A 13,332-nucleotide genomic window follows, 5' to 3' on the forward strand; every position below is an offset into this window, starting at 1 on the left:
AGGTAAATTATGTGGATGAAAACAATAGTAGATGAAAGTGGGGCAGTGTAAAAATAATAATTAATTTTTTATTTCTTTTTTTTTAAAAAAAAAAAAACAAAGAAAGAAAGAAAGGGCGGCCCACATCTTCAATCAAAATGTAGAAAAAGCAAACTTTCCGAATCCCTATGCCCATTATTCTCTTCCACCACCTCCGTTTCTAGTTTATTATTTATTGTTATAGTTATCGTTACCGTAAATTTAAAGTTAGTTTGAAACATTTGTTTTATTCTTTTTATCTCAAATCAGGATACATAAATTTTTGTTGATAGCATCAATATATTTCTTAATATATTTATATCTATATGAATTTTTCATCGACATAGAAAGTAAATCAATGATTTTTTATTATACTATAAAAATTTATTAAGACATGTAAAATAAACAACAAAATATTAGTAATGTAAATATAATATAAGTGATGAACATAATACTTTATTTGAAAAGGATAAATTGTATATTTGTAGATTAATTCCTTTTAAATCTTTCTCGTCTTTGTAATTTTAAAAATTAAAAATTTCCATCTAACTTTGATATTTTCAAAAAATTAAACAGATTTTTAGAATATATATACTACAATAGTAGTATAAATTTTTTCGATACAGGACACTGACTGAGAAGACAACCTATTTAATTTTCTGTCACTCATCTTTTTACATACAGTCAGTGAATATGAATTCAAACAAATCTGGAATTTATTACTTTTTTGTTTCGGTTTTCATACATATTCTTACTTTCAAATAATTAAAATAAGTTTTAATGATTTGATTGAATTAAATACTAACAATTTAATCTTATGGCAAATTTGAAATCTAGAAGTAGGTATATAAGTACTTAACTACTTTTTTTTTGGTCAAAAAATAAAAGGTACTTCACTACTTTGAGTTTGAGCCTAATAAGGCTATAATTATAATTATTCTCTTTAAAGTTATAAATTTGAATATAAATATCAATTAATACCTCTGAACTTTAGGTATTGTATCAATTTAAATCTTGAATTTTGGAGATTGTACCAATTTAAATTCCAAACTAATAATTATATCAATTTAAATCCCAAACTTTCACAAGTGTATCAATTTAAACCTTGAAATTGCATAATTATATCAATTTAAACTCTCCATTGTGTTTCATTTGAATACACTTATGAATGTTTAAGGTTTAAATTGATACACTTATGAAAGTTCAAGATTTAAATTATATAATTATTAGTTTGGGGTTTAAATTTGTAGAACACTCAAAGTTTAATGTTTAAATTGATACCGTTTTTAATTTAGGATTTAAATTAATACGATCTCCAAAGTTTAGAGATATAAATTAATAAATCATAAAAGTTGATGGATACAAATGGACTTTCTCAAGTTGAGTTAAGTTGTAATGTGAAAACAGACCTTGTAAATGACATCAAATACCTATTTCAATATTTTTTTTTTTTTTTTTTTTTGAGGTCATACATAATTGTTTTTATTAATTTGTTAAAAGAAAAAGAAAGGGCTTCCTTTGAATGGTTTATTAATATATGTAATTCAAACAAATGAAGTTTCTTATTCAACTCAAAAGTAAAGTAAAGTTTTTTTTTTAAAAAAAAAAAAAAAAAAAAAAAAAAACACTTCAGCCGAAAGCCTTTTTAAAATAATGAAATTTGCTTAGTGCCCAATTCACTAAACTTGGAAAAAAAAACTGAAAAAAGGAATAATTTAAAGAAAATTAAAACTGAGTATAGTTATTTTAAATGAATAAAACTATTGTAAATATTTCTAAAAATTTGTCTATCACTATTTTCTTATATTTATAAATAAGTTAAACTTATTTTTTATATTTGAAAACCATCTACTTAGTATCTAAATTCAAATTTCTTTTTTAAAGGATCTATAATTAGAGTTTTATCTTTTTTTTAAGTATCAATAAAGGTAGGAGTAGAAGATTTGAAGCACATATTCTTAATTCGAAGATGTGAGTTAGTAAAATTATTTATGAAAATTTTATTTAACTAATTATTTATGAACATATGTAATAATATATAGTCTAAATTGTAGTTTTAAAATGATTGGGAGTAGATAATAACCTTATTGAATGACCAATTTTGTAATTTAATAAAAAAAAGAAAAAGAAAAAGAAAAAGAAGCAGAAAGAAAATGAGTAAAGTCCCACTTTGTTCTTTGTTTCAATTGCAATTATCCTTTGTTCACATCAACTTTCCTTTATGATTCAAAGCCATAGATTTGTCCCTACAACTCAAATTAACCTTAATTACCCTAATAAATCACAAATCCACAAAAATCTTGATGAACTTCACACAACCAAAATCTAAGATCAGAATCACTCTGCAATTCAATTGCACAAATTACTCAAGGGAGACACAGAAAGAGCTCAAGATCTTTTGAGATTTTTTTTTTTTTCTTTTTTACACTTAAAGAGTATGAGAATTTCAACACTCAACTGACCAAATTTTCCAGAGGCAAACAAGAAGAAGAAGAATTAGCAATGGAAACCTAACACAGATCCATCACTTACAGCAATGGCGACTCTGCAACTCGATGTGACTTCCACATGGTGTGTGAAGAAGTGCAATACCCTAACCCTACCCACCATATCCATCTTCGATTCAATCTCCAGCGTCGGTCCGATTCTGTACCCGTTCATTCCCTCCGAGAAGGTCGGTCCAGCTCCAACGGCGGCGACTGGAGCGGCCAACGAAAATGACTGGACGGAGAATGTCGCTGCCATGTACTGCGTCTGACCCGCGTCGATTTTACCGGCGGGAATGAACATGAATCCTATTTGAGAACCGGAGTAGAGGAGCTGAAGCGAGCTGTCGTAGTGAGAGAAAGAGGCTTTGTTAGGGTTTCTGACGGAGACGTACTGAGAGAAAGTGAAATTGATACTGCCGTTGGCGACGGAGAAGGATGGCAACTGGACGGCGGAAACGGCGATCTTCGGATCCTGAGGCTTGAAGACGGTGAAGAAGACGATGAGGACGATGATGACGAGGAAGATTAAGAAGACCGTGGCGACTATACAGGAGGCCAAGTTCGTGCGGCCGGACGGCGGGTGGTGGCCGTGGGGTTTGCTCATGGCGGTGCTTACGGCGGAGTTGGAACGGATCTGATTTTGCAACAGAGGAGAGAGAACAGCGGCGTGTTTGGATGCAAAGAAATGGGATATAAAAATGATGGGGAAAAAAGGGAAAGGGAAGTTATCTATGTGGAAATTGTGCAAATAAAAGTCCTTTTTCCCCCCTTCTTTTTAAATAAATTTATTATTTTGGGTTCTAATTCTAATTTTAAAAAGTGGGGTTTGGTTGTTGTATTTGTCTTCTTGGATTTTGGGTTTTAAATGTTTGATTCTATTGGGAAAGAAATGGAAAAAATTACTGAAAGAGTTACTATTAAAACCAACTTAAAATATTAATAAGAGGTGGTAAAATGGATATAGTTGAATTGACATTAAATTTGTTCGGTTGATTTTGAAGTTAGAGTTTCATTTTTCAACATATCTTATATATTGTCAAAAGAATAATAATAAGAAGAAGTTGGTATTAGTAAGCTCGAGTTCATAGATTTTCCACATGGAAAGAGTTGGATATAGGTAAATAGTGTTTGGATTTATGTAGTTTGAAGAAGGATAGTTAACTCAAATTAAGAATGTCAATTTGAAATTATTTAGTGGATAACATATTTTATTATCATCAATGAGTGACAAAGGTGGAATCGACTGATTAATTCATGATCATGAGGACCATGTGATTTTGGGTTGCTACAAGTTCATCCAGAGTTGTGGAAGTGTTAGTTCGCTGGAAGCGGAAGCGTTGTTGGAGGGCTTATGTGCGATCGAGCAAGAGCGGTCTAATAACAAACCACCTATTGAAATGGAATCTAATGCCCAAAAGGTTATCAAGTTTTTGAGTAGGGGATGACTTTTCTTTCACTAAGATTGAGATTCTGATTTAGGATATTCTTTTTGTTGAGAATGTTGTTAATATTGTTCAATTTTGTCACATCCTTCGAGAGAAGAACAAATCTGTTCATGGCATTGCAATTTTGGCCTCCTATCAATGATGCTCCTTAATTTAGAAATATCTTTTTGCAGATAATGTTATCTCCCTCCTTGGTTAGGGGTTTTGGATGTGGAAGTTGTGTGAAAAATTGTTAGAAATAACATGTTTAATTTTTCATAGCCCCTTTTTGAAAAATCGTAAGGATAGTTTTTCTCGGTCCATCTCACCCAAGATCAGCTACTGAGATTTTTGATTTTGTAAAAAAAAAACTTTTCCTAACTTATTTCGAGCCTTCTCGGTACATCTCGCTCGAATTACACAACAAGATTTGCTAATTTTTTCGAATGTCTGTAATCTTTCCAAAATTAAAAATTACACTACCAAATATTACACAATTTGGAGAAATTTGAAAAGACAATTGATAAATTAATTTAGAAATTCGTGTAATTATATAGATCTATGTGTTAATCTCGGGCAAAATAACACCGAAATTCTATATATATAGGCTTTCTCAATGAAATCGGGGCATAATTAACATAACAATTCGATATATTTGAGTTTTTTCGATGGAATCTCAAGTAGAATTAACACCTAGATTCAATATATATCACTAATCTTATCCTTTTTTTTTTACAAAATTTGATCTTTCCCAAAATTTGAGAATTTGATATTTCCCAAAATTTGAAAATGACAGTGATATCATCTTGAAACAATTTAGAAAATCTATTTTGATAATTGGAAACCCATTTAGAATTTTGGAAATTCATATAATTGTGAAAACATAAACTATGTTAAAGGTTTGAAATATTAAGAAATAATTTGATATAATATTTAGTAAAGGCAACCAAATTTTGAGAAATTTTGAAAATATATAAGATTTGGTATAAGTTTTGGGAATATTACATACAAAATGTACCATGAAAGGCCAAACCAATCGATTAGTTAGAAAAAAGTTATTTTTTTAACTAAATCGGTGGCCGATCTCGGACGAAATGGACTGATAAAAACTATTCTAATGACTAATGAGTTTTAAAAAAAGTGCTAGTTTTGTAATGTGCAACTTTAAAAGATTATTTATGATAATTTTTTAAGTTGTGTTGTTTGTTTTGTTGGACTAAAAAAGGTTCAATCTTTACCTCAATTCTAAACCTCAAACTAATCATACTAATTAATTTTTAAAAATTATTAAAAGTACAAAACTAAAATGAAACGAGCTCAAAGTAAGTACCTTTAATTTATGAACAAACATTATATTTGCGTTATTACATATATATGTATTTAAATTATGAGGAATATTTTACGATTTTAACTTTTTTTTTTTTTTTTTTCTTTTAAGAATATTTTATAGTTAAACTAGAGGTGGATACCACAACCATTTCCGATACTAATTCTAAAATTAATATATAAACAAATAAGATAATATTCAAGTTCTCATTCACTCCAACAATTTTCCAAATCTTATATTTCCCTTACAAGCAATACCCTTTCTTGAAGATAAGAATATGCTTGAAACTTGAAACTTTGAGGTTTTACCTACAATAATATTGAGTGTTTCTTAAACCTTGGGGAATATTATCTCTTGGTTTTAAAAAATTATATCCAATGTAATGGGATTTGTGAGTCGTTTAGTTTGAGAGTTTTCTACGTGAAAATTCATACAGACATCAAAATATCATGTTTGTTTTACAGATTTCAACCATTAATTTGAGAATAAATTATTTATAAGTATCATCATTTCCCACATACAAGAGTTTTCTATTCCCTTCCAAAACGGTGGATTTTATTTTTTTTCTCTCTCCATCTATTTTTCATTTTATACCTAATTTATTTTTAAATTTTAATTTATTTAATTAATATTAATTTAACAAAAATTAATATAAGTATTTATTTTAATAAATCAATAATAATCTATTAAAATATGTACATAGGTAGAAACCTCAGGGAGTACTCAATCATTAATGTAATCCCATTAGAAATACTTGAGAAATGCTTAAATGAAAAAATAAACACCATCGGTAATGAAAAACAATAATATGAAGGATACTTTGAATGAGAAAATCAATGGTATCTTGACCTCTACGAGAACTATACTCGTGATAAAGGCGGTTAACTTACTTTTACAATACAAATTTACTAAATAATGCAATAACTTTTTTACATATATTACTAATGAATTAGCTAACAATATTTTAAATATATTTAATTAGTAAACTAAAATTAGGTAAACTTAGTTAGTACAAAAATTCACTTTTCAATAACAATAATTGATTACTTTATTGTTTTTTAAATATTAAACAATTATTCATTGAAATTAATTTTAATTTAATCATTCATTATGAACATATAATCATTATCGGTTATTTATAATAATTTATTTATTTATTGTGATTAATTTATATTATTTCATTCATTATTAATATATAATATTTATAAAACTTATTTTTAATATTATTTATTAATATTTGTTGTTTCATTTCACTTTTTATATAATATATTATTTATTAAAATATATTTCCTTTTATTATTTACTTAAAATCAAAATTATTAATGTTGAACTTAAGTATTATAACGTTCCTTAAATATATTAATTGGTTAATTTGAATTATAAATTTCTCCATTTTAAAATATTTATAATTAGAATTATTATTGATTCTTAATTAATTAATTTTTATCAATATATTGAATGATACTTATTGTTTGATTAATTGGTCTATCAAAATTATATAATATTTTTCATGCTTAATTTCATAAACTAAATACAAACATAATTTTTGTTTATAAAATTCTGATAGTATTTACTATGTATAATCAAACAAAATTATCTTTGATTTCCAAACATTCTATTTTTTTGATATTCTATTTCCATACTCAGCATCTATAAAATCTTAAACCAAACAGTTCCTTAAATATTTATTTTAAAGAGGAAAGAGAATATCTAAAATACATATTATTATTATTATTGTTAGGCCATATTTCTGTCTTCTATATTAATATTATGCTTCAATTTAACCTAACTAATCATCCTTTTATGGTTGGATTAAAGTTGGACATTTATTCCATCATTTGGACCTCATAAAAAAAAAAAAAAAAAAAAAAAATTTAACAAGTACTTTATAAATAAGATACGGGATTTGGGTGAAGGTTTAATAGGTCATATGGATTAAAACAAACATGAACTTTGATTGTATTTTTTGGTAATTAATTATCTTAATTCAAAATTATAACAACACTATAATACAACTACAAATAATTTAGGAAAAATTTCATAATTTATAGAAGTAGAAAAAAAAAATTTGATAGATACGGATAGATTTCTATAAACTTCTATCATTAAAAAACTTATATTAATTTCTATCGTTGATAGACTTCTATTGGTCTTTATACAAAACATTGAATTTTTACTATTTGACGTAAATAGTTTTCCTTATTTTTTTAAAATATCCAAATAATTTACCTAGAGAGGTTTGTTAAACAATTATGAACTATAGTTAGACTTTTGAAGATTTCAATATTAAATTTTAGGGCAAATATCAATTTAAACTCTTGAACTTTCGGTGCTGTATCAATTTAAACCTCAAACTAATAATTGTATCGATTTAAACCCTGAACTTTGGGGATCGTATCAATTTAAATTCCAAACTAATAATTGTATCAATTTAGACCCTGAACTTTTATGTGTATCAATTTAAACATTGAACTTTCATAATTGTACCAACTTAAACCCTCTATTATATTTTATTCGAATATACTTATGAAAATTCATAGTTTAAATTGATATATTATGAAAGTTTAAAGTTTAAAGTTTAAATTGATACAATTATGAAAGTTTGGGTCTAATAATTAGTTTGGGAATTAAATTGATACAACTCATAAAATTTATGATTTAAATTGATACAATTCTCAGTTTATGGTTTAAATTGATACAGTTCTTAGTTTATAGTTTAAATCAATACAATTCTTAATTTATGATTTAAATCGATACAACTCTCAAGGAGGAGTGAAAAATCGTATTGCGAAATGTCTAGCTTAGTATCCACCCTTCTCTCCTACTCTCTCTGGGTTTGGCTACATATCTTCTTCTCTTGAATATCACACCATTTTAGCATGTGTAGCCTCGCTCCATTTTTTTCATATTTAACCAAGTATTTCTTTAAAAAATGTATTGCTATAAAAAAATCTAAACATATAATTGAAGCGACTAAATTATAAGTTCAATCATTATACTTTCAAATTTATGTCTAGACTAAATTATAAGTTTAATCATTAAACTTTTAAATTTATGTCTATTTTGTTCCCTAAACTTGAAAATAGATTTACACGTTTTTTAAGTTTTCATTATGTGTCTATTTTATTTTTAAACTTAAAAAAAATCAATAGATATCTCAACTTTTAATTTTGTATATAATTGATCTTTAACACATTATAAAGGTGAAAATTTTCAAAAATAAAAAAAATAAGGAAAACGATTTACACAAATAAAATTTTTTTAATCTTCTTTGATAGAAGTAGATAGAAATGGATAGAAGTCTATCATTGATAGATGTTGAGATTTTTCGACTAAGTGGTTTTTGAAGCGGCTCTTCTAAAGTTTGACACCTAGAGATTCCATGCTAGTGGAGTTTGAGGTGAAAGATATGTAAGATGAGATTTTACATACATTTTGTTTTTAAATAGTTTTGTTTTTCAAATGTTCTATCTGATGACCGTCTACTAGTGTTATTATTATTATTATTTCTATAAATAGTTTAACATTTTTTTTCTATTGGTAAAAAATGTTCTTAAAAAAAATAAAATCATCTAATTTTTATATCTAATGAGAACTTTTGATTGTGTCTATTATAACTATGAATTAAAATAAAAATGTGGAATAAATAAAGAACATATTAAGACCTAAAATTAAAAATTTAAACACTTAGAGATACAACATCAACATTTTACATTAGACAGTTGGTATTGGATAGGAAGTTGAAAGTTGTGAAGAGTTTTAAAGGTTGAAGCCGTTATCTTCCCGCCCTAATTCAATTTCAAGCTTAATCTCTCTCTCCGAATGTAAAATTAATGGCGCTTGATCTGCTAATTTCTCTAATCTTCATCCTCATTTCCACCATTTTTCTTCAATCAACAGCTCTGCTAAACCCTAGAGCTCCTCCAAATCCTTTGGCGCCAACTCCTTATGCTTTCACAACCCCTCCAAATTCATCTTTTCCCATTTCACCCCTCGCTCCTCCGCCGTCCAATTCTCTAGTCCCCGCCCTTTTCGTCATCGGCGACTCCACCGTCGACTGCGGCACCAACAATTTCCTCGGAACCTTCGCCCGCGCCGATCATCTTCCCTATGGTCGAGATTTCGACACGCACACTCCGACTGGAAGGTTCTGTAATGGAAGAATTCCCGTTGATTTTCTTGGTAATTGTTAGTTTAGTTTCTTGATCTTTTGTTTCCTTCGTCTTTCCGGATATGTTATGATTCTTAATCCTTTCTTTTAGGTTCGATCTCTTATTTTTCTTCCGTTTTTGTTTCTGGATGGTTTTCCCAGCCCTGCGTCTTGGACTTCCGTTCGTTCCGAGTTATCTTGGGCATAGTGGAGCAGTGGAAGATATGATTCAAGGAGTGAATTACGCATCAGCTAGTGCTGGAGTTATCTTCACTAGTGGATCAGAATTGGTACTTCTTTTCTTCAATTTCAATCTGTTTTATTCATTGATTAAAATCATTGATAAATATGCAAATGGAACAGTTTCAAATCAAATTGATTTCCGTTCCTTTCACCAATTTAATGTTCTGTTATAAATTATAATATTCACGAGAGTAAAAAGGAGTTTCATAATGTATCAGGTAATCTTAGGTTGATTTAGATGGCAGATATGATCATTGTTCTATCATTTTTCGCATTACTTAGTTTTATTGTTTCTCTTGCTAAATTTCTTTGCCTTTTTGAAATGTTATTTGTGACAGGGCCAACACATCTCCTTTACACAACAAATTCAGCAATTTATGGACACTTTTCAGCAGTTTGTTCTAAATATGGGCGAGAATGCTGCTGCTGATCACATTTCTAATTCAGTCTTTTACATATCAATTGGAATCAACGATTACATTCACTACTATCTGTTTAATATATCTAACGTTCAAAATCTTTACCCTCCATGGAATTTTAACCAATTTCTGGCAGCCACAATCAGACAGGAAATCAAGGTGATTTGATCATATAGTTCTTATTATATAATAGCAAGTATATATAGATATTAGCCATGATGCCTTCTCTTTGCCTTCAGGATATTGTTTTTGTGCACACATTTTCATTTTCCAAAGTTTGAGTTCTTGAATCATTTTAGATATTGGAAATTAACCCTGCATTGTTTATTGGGTGCTGCTCCTGCCCTGCATAGAAGTTCCATTTATTTCCAGTATGTTAATTTTTCAATTGTTCAAAAACTTCCTAAAAGACTTCGTATTCTTGGTCCAGAATTTGTATAACATGAATGCAAGGAGAATTGTTGTAATGGGATTGGCACCTATTGGCTGTGCTCCTTTCTACTTATGGCAGTATGGTAGTGAGAATGGAGAGTGTATTGAGGAGATAAATGATATGGTTATGGAGTTCAACTTTGCCATGAGATACATGGTTGAGGAGCTTGGCATGGAGCTGCCTGATTCAAGTATTATCTTCTGTGATTTGCTTCAAGGTTCAATGGATATTTTGAAGAACCATGAACGTTACGGTGAATGACAATCTAACTTCTTTATACTCTCTTCGCCATGAACCCAAATTTGCCTCTCATTGTGCCATTTTGTTTTTTCCATATAGGTTTCAATGTAACTTCAGATGCTTGTTGTGGGTTTGGTCGCTACAATGGTTGGATCATGTGCATCTCACCAATTATGGCTTGCAAAAATGCTTCTAATCATATTTGGTGGGATCAATTCCATCCAACAGATGCAGTAAATGGCATCCTTGCAGACAACGTGTGGAATGGCCTCCACACAACAATGTGCTATCCCAAGAATTTGCAGGACGTGATAAACTCTCAAGGCTGAACTATACTTTAGTCAGATTTGTTCATTCACAAAGCTGCACCAACACATTCCAACGCAATACCTGGTACCAACAAAACATTGACATATAGATAGATTTGTTGAATTCCAAACGATATGCTTTGCTTTAAAAAAGTATGGTGGTGATTGGTGCCTATTTGGTAATTGATAGAGTTAGAAATAAAATGATTGCTTATATTTTGCTTTTAGTGCCATTAATTTTGTAGTCAGCGTTGAAGTCTTTTTTGTATCCCTTTGTTTTCTTTCATCTTTTCAATGAAAAAGTTTGGTTTATGCTTTGCTTGTCCTTAGGTGAGGAACTATAGTTGTTGTTATACATTAATCATGAAAAAATAACTAAACAGGGCAAATGGTTGATAGGAATAGAATAAATAAGTACTGTAGTTTGTTACGTTGCTCTTCTTTCTATTACTTCATTTTCATATTTGTTTTTTTAACATCCAATGGAACAGGGGTTAATCTAAGGCATTTTGGTTAGCAATGATTAAAGAAGAGTATTTCATATCAGGTTTTTCTTCCTTGTTTTTGGAAAGGTATTGAATTGAAAAAGTGGGGTGGAGGAATCTAATCTCTAACTTCGAGCTTGATAGTATAGTCACCATGCTTGTTAAGTTATGCTCATTTTGCATTTTCACACGGTCTAAAAGAAGTATACAAATACAATATGTTTTAATGCACAGACTTCTTAATCGTTTATAGAAGGCAAACAAAGAGCAGAACATATATATTTTGAACACAAATACACAGTATTTGTTATATAATGACCTAAAAGATTAACAAATACAATGTATTTTAGAGTATAAGCTTCACAGCATTTGTCTAGAATACAAACATCTCATTTAATTATAGGTAAAAAAAAAAAAAAAAAAAAAAAAAATCAAACAAACATATCACAAACCCAAATTGCCAAAAGCAATAACTGGAAATTAGAGGGAAAAAAAAAAAAAACTAAAACTCCCTGTTCAAAATAGTCATCAATTATAACTATAGTTAATAGGAGAATTTAAAAAAAGGATTAGATTTTTTCATAAAATAGGGAATGATGTAAAACCAAAGAAAGGAGAAACAATCAATAGAAATGTTTACCTGTAATGACACCAGGTGCAGAAGGAAACAAGAAGTGCTATTGAATTTGAACCTAATTTTCGATATGAATAAAGTATAAACCTTCTATATAATTTAATCCAATTTACTTTCTTATTCTAATTCCTATGTAAATGTAGCCTAACATTAATATAAGAGGATGGTGAATAGAATAGATAACCATAAATTATAATTGACATGTGGAAGCTCAAATTCTCATATTCTACTTTTATTGTACTGGAAAAGATGAAAAGTTGCCCCAACATTGTAGATTTGTAGTATCTTTTTTTTTTTTTCCCTTTTATTCATTTTAATCCATATGAGCTTGAATTATTAGGTACGTCCAAAGTGATTGATTGGTCCATTTATTTTATTTTTTTATCTCATTTTTCTATCATACTTTCAATCACTCTTTTTTTTTTCGTTGCAAAGATATTGAATTGCTAAAAAGAGAAGAAGACCTCACGGTCCAAAATAAAAGAACAAAGAATGATAAATAATAACCATAGATAAAGAAATAAAACTCAAGGGAAAAGGTCGCAAAGAGAAGAGGTCATTGAAGTCTCTACAAAAGAAGCCTCAAGCCACTTAGAACAACAAATGATAACCTCAAATCGAACAACCATACTAATCACATGGGGGATGCAAAATAGCACCATGAGTATGTGTATTGCGCTTTCCCCAAACATGATACATAATAATACACTAAGGAACTCCGCCTTAGCCGATTACTTGCATTAAAGTGACAAGAGCTCTGTATCCCAATATGAGATTCTATGAGGTCACCTTCCCCTACAAAAAGCATGTCCTCTCAAATAATCTTGTTAAAAGGACAATAAAAGAAAAATAAATGATCCATAGACTTAATTTCACCTGTACAAAGAACACAATTGCTCGATATATTAGAGTACCATCTATAAATATGATCTCGTGTTTGTTTACGAAAAAGCCATGTGATGAGCGAATGTTTGAGAATATTACTTCCAAACCAAAGGAGGCTAGCTCAAGACATCACACTGTCACAAAATGCCTAGGATCATAAGGACTCCCAAGCACTAGTGACAAAAAACACACCACATCGACAAGGAAGCCAAGTTATACTATCCTCCTAACTAATCTCAACCACTATCAAATGTACCTACGATGAGAGATCGATTAG

The 13,332-nt window shown here is 29.1% G+C and overlaps 2 protein-coding genes across 2 annotated transcripts; one reads left to right on the forward strand and one right to left on the reverse strand.

Moving 5' to 3' along the window:
* Nucleotides 1–2,344: 2,344 nt before the first annotated feature.
* On the reverse strand, nt 2,345–3,276 carry LOC120086842. Its single transcript, XM_039043653.1, has one exon. It carries the CDS (start codon nt 3,109–3,111, stop codon nt 2,515–2,517), a length of 597 nt encoding a protein of 198 aa, XP_038899581.1. The 5' UTR covers nt 3,112–3,276; the 3' UTR covers nt 2,345–2,514.
* Nucleotides 3,277–9,091: 5,815 nt separating this feature from the next.
* Nucleotides 9,092–11,372, forward strand: LOC120090940 (GDSL esterase/lipase At1g71691). The gene is made up of 5 exons (XM_039048645.1): nt 9,092–9,440; nt 9,571–9,698; nt 9,990–10,229; nt 10,501–10,756; nt 10,843–11,372. The coding sequence occupies exons 1-5, from the start codon at nt 9,092–9,094 to the stop codon at nt 11,070–11,072; spliced, it is 1,203 nt and encodes a 400-aa protein (XP_038904573.1). The 3' UTR covers nt 11,073–11,372.
* The last annotated feature ends 1,960 nt before the right edge of the window (nt 11,373–13,332 follow it).

Source organism: Benincasa hispida, chromosome 1 (genome assembly GCF_009727055.1).
Source record: "Benincasa hispida cultivar B227 chromosome 1, ASM972705v1, whole genome shotgun sequence".
NCBI classification, from domain to species: Eukaryota; Viridiplantae; Streptophyta; class Magnoliopsida; order Cucurbitales; family Cucurbitaceae; genus Benincasa; species Benincasa hispida.

Coding starts and splice junctions, on each gene's coding strand:
- LOC120090940 (XM_039048645.1), top strand. CDS start 9,092: ATGGCGCTTGATCTGCTAATTTCTCTAATCTTCATCCTCATTTCCACC. Junction 10,230..10,500: donor CAATCAGACAGGAAATCAAG/GTGATTTGATCA, acceptor TTCTTGGTCCAG/AATTTGTATAACATGAATGC. Junction 10,757..10,842: donor GAAGAACCATGAACGTTACG/GTGAATGACAAT, acceptor TTTTCCATATAG/GTTTCAATGTAACTTCAGAT.
- LOC120086842 (XM_039043653.1), bottom strand. CDS start 3,111: ATGAGCAAACCCCACGGCCACCACCCGCCGTCCGGCCGCACGAACTTG.